At 44.5% G+C, this 12,807-nt stretch overlaps 1 protein-coding gene across 1 annotated transcript in view; it reads left to right on the top strand.

Moving 5' to 3' along the window:
* CDC123 (cell division cycle 123) overlaps window positions 1-11,569 on the top strand; it is a 60,837-nt gene extending 49,268 nt beyond the window's left edge. The window contains exons 11-13 of the mRNA XM_081230114.1: window positions 6,880-7,005; window positions 10,401-10,538; window positions 11,323-11,569. Coding sequence (XP_081086240.1) covers window positions 6,880-7,005; window positions 10,401-10,538; window positions 11,323-11,349 — 291 coding nt within the window. The 3' untranslated portion in view covers window positions 11,350-11,569. The remainder of the gene's footprint in view (window positions 1-6,879; window positions 7,006-10,400; window positions 10,539-11,322) is intronic.
* The last annotated feature ends 1,238 nt before the right edge of the window (window positions 11,570-12,807 follow it).

The raw sequence follows: 12,807 nt of genomic DNA, 5'->3' as shown, positions 1-12,807 counted from the left end.
TATGGTTTTTCTCCTTTAATTTGTTAATATGGTGTATCACGTTGAATGATTTGCATATATTGAAGAATCCTTGCATTTCTGGAATAAACTCCACTTGATCATGGTGTATGATCCTTTTAATGTGCTGTTGGATTCTGTTTGCTAGTATTTTGTTGAGGACTTTTGCATCTATGTTCATCAGTGATACTGGCCTGTAGTTTTCTTTATTTGTGACATCTTTGTCTGGTTTTGGTATCAAGGTGATGGTGGCCTCATAGAATGAGTTTGGGAGTTTTCTTCCCTCTGCTATATTTTGGAAGAGTTTGAGAAGGATAGGTGTTAGCTCTTCTCTAAATATTTGATAGAATTCGCCTGTGAAGCCATCTGGTCCTGGGCTTTTGTTTGTTGGAAGATTTTTATTTTATTTTTTTATTTTTTTATTTTTGCGGTATGCGGGCCTCTCACTGTTGTGGCCTCTCCCGTTGCGGAGCACAGGCTCCGGACGCGCAGGCTCAGCGGCCACGGCTCACGGGCCCAGCCGCTCCGCGGCATATGGGATCCTCCCAGACCAGGGCACGAACCCGTATCCCCTGCATCTGGCAGGCGGACTCTCAACCACTGCGCCACCAGGGAGGCCCTGTTTGTTGGAAGATTTTTAATCACTGTTTCAATTTCAGTGCTTGTGATTGGTCTGTTCATATTTTTTATTTCTTCCTGGTTCAATCTTGGAAGGTTGTGCTTTTCTAAGAATTTCTTCCAGGTTGTCCATTTTATTGGCATAGAGTTGCTTGTAGTAATCTCTCATGATCCTTTGTATTTCTTCAGTGTCAGTTGTTACTTCTCCTTTTTCATTTCTAATTCTATTGATTTGAGTCTTCTCCCTTCTTTTTTTTTTTTTTTTTGGTACGCGGGCCTCTCACTGTTGTGGCCTCTCCCGTTGCAGAGCACAGGCTCTGGACGCGCACGCTCAGCGGCCATGGCTCACGGGCCCAGCCGCTCCGTGGCACGTGGGATCTTCCTGGACCTGGCCACGAACCCGTGTCCCCCGTATCGGCAGGCAGACTCTCAACCACTGAGCCGACAGGGAAGCCCTCCCGTTTTTTCTTGATAAGTCTAGCTAATGGTTTATCAATTTTGTTTATCTTCTCAAAGAACCAGCTTTTAGTTCTATTGATCTTTGCTATCGTTTCCTTAATTTCTTTTTCATTTATTTCTGATCTCATCTTTATGATTTCTTTCCTTCTGCTAACTTTGGGGACTCCTGGCTCACTCAGGACAGGGGGAGGGAGGGGTACGGATGCGGGGCGATCCTGCGGTGGCAGAGGCCGGCATGCATTCTCCTGGGGAAGTTGTCCCTGGATCACAGGACCCTGGCCGTGGCAGGCTGCACAGACTCCCGGGAGGGGAGGTGTGGATAGTGACTTGTCCTCGCACACAGGCTTCTTGGTGGCGGCAGCAGCAGCCTTAGCGTCTCATGACCGTCTCTGGGGTCCGCGCTGTTAGCCGCAGCTCGCGCCCATCTCTGGAGCTCCTTTAAGCGGCGCTCTTAATCCCCTCTCCTCGTGCACCCCGAAACAATGGTCTCTTGCCTCTTTGGCAGGTCCAGACTTTTCCCCAGACTCTCTCCCGGTTAGCCGTGGCGCACTAGCCCCTTCAGGCAGTGTTCACGCCGCCAACCCCAGTCCTCTCCCTGAGATCCGACCGAAGCCCGAGCCTCAGCTCCCAGCCCCGCCCGCCCCAGCAGGCGAGCAGACAAGCCTCGGGCTGGTGAGTGCCGGTCGGCACCGATCTTCAGTGCGGGAATCTCCCCACTTTGCCCTCTGCCACCCCTGTTGCTGTGCTCTCCGCGGCTCTGAAGCTTTCCCCCTCCGCCACCCGCAGTCTCCGCCCGCGAAAGGGCTCCTAGTGTGTGGAAACCTTTCCTCCTTCACAGCTCCCTCCCCCTGGTGCAGGTCCCGTCCCTATTCTTTTGTCTCTGTTTATTCTTTTCTCTTTTGCCGTACCCAGGTACATGGGGAGTTTCTTGCCTTTTGGGGGGTCTGAGGTCTTGTGCCAGCGTTCAGTAGGTGTTCTGTAGGAGCTGTTCTACATGTAGATGTATTTCTGATGTATCTGTGGGGAGGAAGGTGATCTCCGCGTCTTACTCTTGAAGCTCCTCCCACGTGTCTGTCTTCACGGGTGATGGCATCTGTTATGAGAAAGAGGAGGCATGAACTGAGATGTGGTACAAAGGAGGGATGTCACCTGGCAGAGTTTCAGCTTAGTGGAAACAAATCTTAGAGAAAGGACGGGGAGCTGGCGCAGTAGAATGGGTAGGAACCTGAGCTGGTGGGCGCCCATGGCTCTGTTCTAAAGCCGGACCCCGGCCACATCCAGTCAGTCACGCACCATTGTTTATCGAGAGCCTGTCCTGTGTTAGATGCTGGGCTTCTAACAAGCAGCTTCCAACCAGATGATCCCTCGACCGTCAAGGAGCTTATCTCCGAGACTTAAGCGTTCCAGGATTGGCCTGGTAGCGAGCAGGATGGAATCAGTGAGGGAGGGAGGGAACCTAGCCCATTGCCCTGAATGTGCGGCTCAGAAGAGCTTTATTCTCATTTAATTCAGCATCTCCCTTAGTCCATACCCCCCTGTGAGTTGTGTGTTACTTGTTCCCATTGTTCAGATATTCAGTCTGAAGCAATTCTGTTCTAATGCAGTCATATTTAATGGCATTTGAAAATTTGGGGTTTGCCAGGGTGTCTCAGTATTCCCCTGGCACATGTCCAGGTCTGCTGTGGTTCAGTAGGGCTGGCACGTCTGTGCACATTTGTGACTTGGTGACACAGCTATATAACTGTCTTCAGTGAAGTTGGACGTGGACGTCAGTAATCAGGACTGTGATCTGACAGAACTGAAAGCAGTTTGCGAGCTTTTAAAGTGGGAAACGCGCGCGTGTAAACACCCTGACGGTTTCTGAGAAGAGATGTCAGCCATGACGTAAACCTCATTTGCATTCATTCAGTGGCACTTGTATCACTGTTTCTTAGACATTGTCTTGAATACATACTTTTATGGCTACTCTTGTGAGAAAGCTAACTCTTCTTTGACGTTGGTCTCTGATCTGAAGTATAACCAAAGTGTGTCTAGGCTTGGTGACACTCTGATGTGTCCACGTTCTGACAGCGACTGGGCAGGTGGACGCAGTGTTGACAGCTTCTACCTGCCCGGTATGTCAGAGCTACAGTGCCCCCATCCTGTAGGTCTTGGACGCGGTCTTGGAATATGTATTTTAAGAAGCTTCTTGGGAGCAACCTAAGTGTCCATCATCAGATGAACGGATAAAGAAGATGTGGCACATATATACAATGGAATATTACTCAGCCATAAAAAGAAATGAAATGAGTTATTTGTAGCGAGGTGGATGGACCTAGAGTCTGTCATACAGAGTGAAGTAAGTCAGAAAGAGAAAGACAAATACCGTCTGCTAACACATATAAATGGAATCTAAGAAAAAAAAAAAACGGTCCTGAAGAACCTAGGGGTAAGACGGGAATAAAGACACAGACCTACTAGAGAATGGACTTGAGGATATGGGGAGGGGGAAGGGTAAGCTGTGACAAAGTGAGAGAGTGGCATGGACATATATACACTACCAAACATAAAATAGGTAGCTAGTGGGAAGCCACCGCATAGCACAGGGAGATCAGCTCAGCTCAGTGCTTTGTGACCACCTAGAGGGGTGGGATAGGGAGGGTGGTAGGAGGGAGGGAGATGCAAGAGGGAAGAGATATGGGAACATATGTATATGTATAACTGATTCACTTTGTTATAAAGCAGAAACTAACACACCATTGTAAAGCAATTATACTCCAATAAAGATGTTAAAAATAATAATAAATCTTAATGTATACCAATTTTTACAAATCATTTAGGTGTTTGGGGGAATCCCAGAATGGAATGCAGAAACTGAGAAAAGAATTTAAATGTATTACAAATCCCAGTTGTGGTGCATTCTGCAGAATGTCTGACCAATAATCTGCAAAACTGTCAAGGTCATCGAAAACAAGAGTCTGAGAGACTGTGAAAACCAAGAGAAGCCTAAGGAGACATGACCATTACATGTGATGTGGTATCACTGATGAGATCCTAGAACAGGAAAAGGAAATTAGAATACAGTTAAGGAAAATAAAAGACAAACCAAGAACTGGGAGAAAATATGTGCAATACACATTTCTGATAAAGAACTTCTATCTAAAATTACACAAATAACTCTTAAAACTCAACAACAACAAACAAGAACTAAATTTAAAAACTGGGCAGTGGTACATTAAAACTGTCTGTACTATATTTGCAATAACTCTATAAATCTAAAACTGTTCTAAAATAAAAGTTTATTTTTAAAGAAAAAAAAACTTCTTAAGTGATGATAATGCACAACTAGAATTTAGAATAACTACTTTAGGTACTTGAAAAATGATTCGGGTCCCCCTATGTATTTTTTTTTGGTATGGTTATTGTCCTGTTATTAACTTCATTGCTCTTGGGGATGAATATCATCTTGTATCTTTGATATTGTTGAGAATGGATCTGCAGCCTCATCACTTTTTTATTTCTGTCTTACGAGTGATTGAGAAAGAAAGTACAATTTCTCATGTGCTGAGTATTCTTTAGATATTTGTTAGATTAAGCTTGTTAATGTCATTAGTGTGAAAATATACATAGAAGGTCTGATTCTTAACCTTGCTCCACTGCACTCCTATGGTGTTAGCTCCTTATGTATCCTTCCAGTATTTCTTGATGCAAAAACAAGCAAGATACTTATTTTTTTTCCATCTTTCTTACACAAGAGTTAGCATATGATATACACTTGCACCTTGCTTTTTATACTTTTTAAAAACAGTGTATCTTGGAGAGCTTTCCATTTTCTTACAAGGCATAGTATTTCATTATGTGGATGTACTATCTAGTTTGATGAGTCACTTCCCTATGGATGAATGCTTAGCTTGTTTCTTGTCTTTTACACACTGTGCTATGGTGAACAATCCGTATACTGGTGTGTGCACATGTGTGCATGTCCTGGTCTGGACTGAACTCTTTCAAGGAGTAGACTCTGTGTTACTGATCTTTATGCCCTCATGCCTGGCACGGTGTTTGGTGCATAGAGATTTAGTTGGGTGGATGGGGGCGGTGGTCAGTTGGTTGATATTAGGAAGGTCGGTGTGACCACTCTTGTCTGAGGGGTTGCCTAAAAGCAGAATTTCTCAGGATGTCTTGTTCCTGAGGTGTGACATGAAAAACATGTTACAGGTTTGAAATCCTTATCTTGATAGTTTTATGCCTGATTACAGCTGGCGTATTTTTCTTTAAACTAGAGGATGGCTTCTGAACTACACAACAAATTCTGCTAGCTATCTGTCCTAACAGTGGTGATTTTATTTGTTTTTTACGATGTGGCATATTTTTAGTTTATAGAGCTATATATTCTGATGCTAACAGGTGTGAAAGGTTTTTTTTCTTTCTTTTAATAAGGAGATAGTTTTACTGGTTATAAAATCTCAAGTCGAAAGGGTTTGAATTTTCGAAAGTACTCATTTTGTTAAAATAACATACAGTATGTCAGAGACATCTGAGTAATCGCTGAAAAAGCAAAGCTGAAATCATACCAAGGAGTTGACTGATAGCTGACATTATTTCATGTAGTCAGAGAAGGTACGAGTGGGCACCAAATTGAAGTGAGGATACAAGTCAAGTGGCAAGAAGGAATTGCAGGGTTTCTCCTGGGGATTGTAGAAACCAGGAAACTTAGCCAATGGTATATGGTAGAAACTTCCTATAGTAGTTCTTTGCCTCTTATTAGAGGTTTCTAGTTTGCAGCCAGGCCTAGGAAGATGTTTCATCTTTCTTAAACTTTTCCTTTAACACGGATGAGAAACAGTGCTAGATATTAGTAATGCTGGCTTAGCAGTCCAGTTCCTTTTTAATTTTACACATGCATGGCTGATCAAGACACGATTGCTACATATTTACAGAAAAAAACTACCAACAACAAAACAGTACGATTAAATAAATGTCTCAGTGAGAAAAATCAAAAGGAGCAAAGATAAAAGTTTCAACGAAACATTTATCTAGTAAAATGTCACATGACATCTCCGTGATGAAATGTGTTGACTTTAATCTCCCGGCAGGATTTCACAGAGTCTCCAGCTCCTTTACGTCGGCGCTCTGCCACTTTATACCAAGGTGCAGACTCTGTCTGACTGGGTCAGAGGTGTCCTTTCCCTGAGGCTGGAACCTATCACTTTGGCCATTGCTACTCTCAGAGTAGGAGAAGATGGCTGTTTCTTTTAAAGGTTGATTTCTTCATCTCCCTTTCATGTGCCATCAAGCTCTATCATGCAGAGAAAACAGTTATTACATTGAAATGAAAGACAGCTGAGCATTTTCTTATGCCTTTCGTGTGTTTAAAAAAAACAAGCCTTTGCAGAAACCTCTCAGGGCTCAGAGATAGTGCTGAGAACTGCTGGCCACTTCATGAAAGATCGTTGAAGTCACCCTTGAGAGCATTACAGTCATGCTACTTCGGTGGAACCATTTTGTGAGATTTTCCTTTCCCTGCTTGGGTGTTTGACATAAAATCCTCGTGTGATTGGAGGCAGAAGTCTACATATATGTCTTCGTTGGGCTTTCTTTTCAGGGTCTCTCCTCCGCCTTTATGGGCGGCCTCCCCTTTGGCACTGTGCCTGCACCACTTAGACAGGCGTCCCCTTCTCAGATGGGGCCTGGAGGAAACTGTCTTTTGAAAGAAGTGATATGATTTGTAAGATGACCTTTTGGGTAGAATAAGATGATCTTTCTGATAAGCCAGATTACAGACTTTGTTTTATTTTATACTTATTGATCTTTCTTTCTGTACTGCAGGGGAAGGTGTGGCTGATTGATTTTAATCCATTTGGTGAAGTCACAGATGCCCTGCTGTTTACTTGGGACGAACTGTTATCTGGAAGAAACTTAAAGGGTGATTTTAGTGAAGAAGCCCTGGAGCAGGTAAGATGATCAGAAACATCCCCAGGAAACCTGTCCACTGAGGAATTGCTTGCTTGCTGGTTCTCCAGGCACTGACACAGATTTACTCATAGCTACTTTGCTGAGTTCTTCGTTTCGTACTCTCTCGTGAACGTTTTCTGTCTTTCACAAAATAGTTGTATTAGAGAAAGGGTGTGCGCTTTGATTTCTTCACTTCACTTTGTCTAAAGTGAAGATGATCATCTGATAGTTTCTTTTCTGGTTATTTTTCTTTTTCTTGGCTCTTCTGTCCTGCCCACCTGAGAATCCGGACCATGGGTCAGGTCACGCATCTGTTTATTCTGGTCCCAGCCCCGGGCTGCCACGCACGGTTAGAGGGATGTTGCCCAGATGCGCAGACGGGGTGGGGAGGGGGCTTGTCCCAGTCACCACCCCTGGCTTCCCATGGGCTCTGACCGCAGGCTCTGTTGCCCTTGCCAACGTCCCCTCCTGCTGTCCACGGTGGCCGTTCCACCCACTCCACGCTCCTCTGAGCTTCCGTCCATCACTCCTGTCCTCCTCAGCAGCTGCTTTCATGTCTTCCCTCTTAGGAAAAGAGAATCCATCGGTGAGAACTCACTCTGTTTAACTGTCGTCAAACCTACCGACTTACCTGCATCCTTCCTCCCGAGTCTCGTCTCTGCCCCTGTGTCTCTCCAGGGTCCTGGGGCTACCATCTGTCTTCTTTCCTTTTTCCAGTCTCTTCCTTTCTCTGTAAGCAGGTAACCGTGTTCCGACGCCTCCTGTCCTAGAAAGCAAGACCTCCCTCAGCCCCGTAAGGCCTGCTCATTTTTAAAGGAAATTCTAAAGTCACCCATAATGCCACCTCCTCGAGAACCACTGTTAATATTCTGGTGTGTAGCCTGCCTGCACACATACACACGAGGCTTTCTAAAGTAAATGAGAGCGCTCTGCATCTACAGTTCTGTCCCCGGAGCTCTTCATTTCGTACTCTCGTGAGTGTTTTCTGTCTTTTACAAAATAGTCTTAGTTTCACACGGTTGTTTAAAAACACACAGAGAGAGAATTAGAAAGAGGCGAGACTTGAAATCCTACTACCTAGAAATGGCCATTCTTACCACCTCTGTTAAGGTTTTCTGGGCATTTTGTGTGTATATACACATGTGCGTGCACACATTATTTTGGCAGTGGGGTCCTGCGAGTTCCTCTCCTGCTGTTGGGCCACTCGTTAGTCCTCTGGCCACCGCTCCCCACCCCCCTTGCCGCCGGGCCTCCCCCGACTCCCCCCCCTTCCCTCCCCCCCACCCCCCGCCCCTGGTTCCAAAGAAACTGCTTGTGGTAAGGGCTCCACCAACATGTCAGGAATTCCAGTGAGCAGTGCACGGCCCTGCTCTTAACGCTGGGCCGCGTCTGAGCTGTTACCTCTTGTTCCTGTCACACCCTTTCCCCTGGTTTCCGTGGCGCCTGTTCGCCTCCCGGCTTTCTTCCTGCTTCTCCTGCTGCTGCCTTGCCCTCCGTGTGAACATCTTTCCTTCTGTCGGTCTCTGAAATAGTCCTTTTCATCCTTACTCTGTCCCGGGCCATCCTGGGCCTTGTTTTTCTAGATCTGAATGTGGTCCCTGTTTTCCACATCAAGGCGCTTGCCCTGCTGTATGGGCCTTGCCTGCCTCCTGCCTCGGGCTGTAGGTTTCCGAGCCCATTGATGGGGTCTCTGTTCTCCATGTGTCTGTGGGAATGAAGGGATCTTATTCCTGCTGGCATCTTAAGAGTTGTGGGCCATTAAATCTGAGTGTCAAGGAAGAAGATTTGGCACAGGTTATTTTTAAATATGAGGGACAGGGCTTCCCTGGTGGCGCAGTGGTTGAGAGTCCGCCTGCCAATGCAGGGGACACGGGTTCGTGCCCCGGTCCGGGAAGAGCCCACATGCCAGGGAGCGGCTGGGCCCGTGAGCCATGGCTGCTGAGCCTGTGCGTCCAGAGCCTGTGCTCTGCAACGGGAGAGGCCAGAACAGTGAGAGGCCCGCGTACCGCAAAAAAAAAAAAAAAAAAAAAAAAATTGAGGGACAGAGTTATTGGATAGAAACAGTTTGCACAAGGTTCACTGTATGATCCAAACTCATTCATTCTTCCTTCCCTCCCTCCCTCCCTTTCTTTCTTCTTAATGTAAACAACCTCATACTGGAGGTTGGGGATGACAGAGGGGCAACAGGAACTGGCCCCTGCCTTTCCCCAGCCTCACCTCCCGTCTGTCCTCCACCGCAAAGAGATCTGCCTTCCTTTTGTTCCTCAAAGCCACAAAGCCTGCCTGGCCTTCAGGTCTTTGCACTGGTCGTTTCCACTGCCTCCAAAGTCGTGTTCACTCCCAGACCTCACGAGGCTGCTTTCATCCTACTTCTCAGTTCTCAGTCCAGACGTCGCCTCCTGAGCAAGGTCCCACCTGGCCCCCCTCTAAAGAGGAGTCTATATGGTTCTCCTCTTACCATAGTGCCCTGATCTTTTGTTTTTATAACACTTTTTACTCTCTGGAACAAGCTTGTTAATTTATTATTTGCTTGTTTGGTGGCTGTCTACCATCTTGTTTTCCAGTTTTTCTCCCATCCCTAGAACAAGGTCCAGCAGACAGTTGGTGTTTCATGAGTACTTGTCAGATGGCTGGTCTGTCTGTCATAAGGTATGGCCTGCTTTCTAGGGCTCCGTGGTCCTGTTGCATCCAAGTTCCTGGCCTGTCTCCACGTGCTGGGGACCATCCATCCCTCACCTAGGTCTCTGCCACCCATGAAGCCCAAACACAAGGCCTCTGACTCTGAAATCCTTTTCAGCACCAGGCAACATGTGAATACTCTGTGCAAGACTCAAAGCATGTACAATAAAGAATGTGAAGACTTGTTAAATATGATCCTTGAATTTTAAGTTTTACATAGGTGCTGAGAGAAATCTACAAATAAGTCTGTAAAATGCCGTGAGAAAAGCACAGCAGCGTTAGGGGTTCGGAGCATTCATTTGCCCTTACTGTTGACTCTGTTCTCTAAGGCGTATTTCCAGCAGTGCACCTGTGGAAAGCGACAATGTTTATAAAGCATGCTGGCCTCTGTGGGACCACTTGAGGCAGCCTCAGGCCTGGAGTGACCCGCAGCCCTTCATGGCCATGGTGGCTGCAGGCCCAGCACCCAGGGACCACCTAGCCCCCCGCGGGGACTCTGTCTTCAGATACCTCAGATGTGTATTTTCTTGTGAACATGTGGAAGTATTTTAAAAACCTTGGTGCCTTCTTTTGCTTCAGTATCTGATTTTCTTCCCTACGTAGTACAGAAGAGGACATGGAGTTGGAATTGCTACGCCAGTATCTTTTTCAGTTTGAAGAGTAGACTTAAAAAAGGACTTTCTCACCGACTTTCCTTTTTCTTTTCCTTTGTAAAGGATGCTCCGGCCTTCCGTTGCACCAACAGCGAGGTCACGGTTCAGCCGAGTCCCTACCTGAGCTGCCGGCTGCCCAAGGACTTTGTGGACCTCTCCACCGGGGAGGACGCTCACAAACTCATCGATTTTCTTAAACTGGTAAAGGTTTATGTGTCCTTAGTAGGCTGGCCAGCTCTGCTTTCAAGTTGACTCTTTAATATTTCATTTTAGTCATACACCACGTAGACTTTTATTTGATGATTGGGAATTAATGGGCCAGAATTACTAAGTGAGGTCATTTTATAATGACATATGTCAAGTAAGCTGAAAGATTTAATTTATTGATTAGAATGACAGAAAGTGTTTTTTATGTGTATGCTTTGAGTAATTTTCATAATACTCGTAATCTTGAAGAAAGTATGTATAGTTGACCCTTAAACAACCAGGGGAAAATCCACATATACTTTATAATGAGCCCTTCGTATCCACGGTTCTGCATCCACGGGTTCAACTGGCGGTGGGTCCTCAGTACCGTAGTATTTGCTACTGAAGAAAATCCACATGTAAGTGGCCTGTGAAGTTCAAACCCATGTTGTTCAAGGGTCAACTGTATACTGTTATAGGGCTGAGAGCAGATCAGGTTTCTCCAGGGGGAAGGTGAGTATTTGTATTTGTGTGTATTTCTGGGTGGGAATATTTGTACATAAATAAGAAAGAGAAGAAAGTGTTCAAATATCTTGAGGATAATGTGCCCAGGAGCCAAAGTGATAAACTACTTTAATGAACTACATAAGGCATGTTTTTTTTCCATGGTAATTTTCAACCACATCTTTTGCTAAGGGCCTCTAGAAAATTATACTTGCTGACAGAAAAAGCGATCTTGGCTGAACAAATATCCCAATTAGAATGTGCTGTTTTAATGCATCTTGGTTTCCTTTGACAGAAAAGGAATCAGCAAGAGGATGACTGATTAGCATGCTAGAGTTCAAGGCCAAGTCACACAGGAAACCACTGCTGCTTCTGGAGGCCGTACATAGTCCACAAGCTCCTATTAACCCAGTCAGCAGGGGAGGGGGAGGGGGCAGCGTGGAAGTCAGTGGCTTTTTATATTCATGTATAAAACTGGGGGAAATGGAGGGACTTTGCTACTTGTAAAAATAACACAATAAATAGATCTTAAACATAGGAAACCATCCTGTTCTGATGATAAAATACTTTCTATGAAATCTTGTTCTTTAGGCTCAGTCTATTTATATTTATCTCTGTTCCTTGTGCTATTTTTTTTTTTTATACCTGGCAGGTAGCTGGGCAAGTTTATATTTGTTATACAGAAATGGGTTCTTTCTTTATCATTACTTTTCCCATTGAAAAAAATAGAACCTTATATTACTATAGAAAATATTTTTCCTACTTTGAGGATTTTCATGTAATTTTTCTGTCAGTTGAGCTTTGGTTTGGGTATAGTTAAAATAATACAGACTTCTCAAACTGTCAACCATGAATTTCAGTATAGTACCTTAATATGTATCCCTAAAACTATCACAGATATAATCCAGCCTTTTAAACAATTATTAGAATTTGGGGGGAGGTAGATTCACTTTTTTAGGCCACCGTTTTAGTAATTCTTCTGTGTCCTGACTGATGATGATATATCAGTGATACCTGATTTACTCAGCACTTACTAAATGCTAAGACACTCTGCTAAGTGCTCTTTATGTGGTATTTTACATCACGGAGCAATTTAAGGAAACACGTTACAGTTTCCTAGGGTATCTTATCTAATGTGGTATCAAAGAATACTTTACTAGTCGGAGGTATGTTTCTCAACATCAGAGAGCATGTGCTCCCATAGAAAGATAACAGAGAGAAGTGAGGCAAAATCTCCCCTTTCTGTGTAGTTAAGGCAGATTACGTGTAGTGATGAAAGATATCATTTCTCATTAGGTTATTTCGAATTCTAGCTTGCTGTGTGGTTTCTCCGTTACAGTCACTTGATATTGGTGTTTAAAATACAAAATACAAAGATCAAGTGTATCAGATGCCATTTCTGAGGCCAACTGTTTGAGGTATAAGTGCTTCAGAAATATTTTTGTTTTTTAAACTGCTCATGGCCTTCTCTTAACTCATAATGGAGGGATTTACCGTTGGAGTTGATTTCATCTTAGCTCCGAAGCTGGCTTCGCCAAGGTGACCCTTGACCAGTCAAAAAAAGGAAACGTATTTGATACCAATTGAAAAAGTTCAGACTGTGTATAATAAAAAGACTCCAGCAAAATTTAGCAAACAGTTTATAAAAAGGACAATTCTTGGTGTAAAACTCATTAACTTTTTACTTTAATTTTCCTGAGGGTATGATTGAGTTGAACTCGCACTTCCCTTTTAAAAATGTGATTTTGGTACATTGTTTCCGCAGTATATTTAATTCTAG

This window comes from Mesoplodon bidens, assembly GCF_964165515.1.
Source record: "Mesoplodon bidens genome assembly, chromosome: 3".
Classification (NCBI taxonomy): Eukaryota; Metazoa; Chordata; class Mammalia; order Artiodactyla; family Ziphiidae; genus Mesoplodon; species Mesoplodon bidens.
The sequence above is the reverse complement of the archived record's forward strand: the minus strand, read 5'-3'. Positions and strand labels throughout refer to the sequence as shown.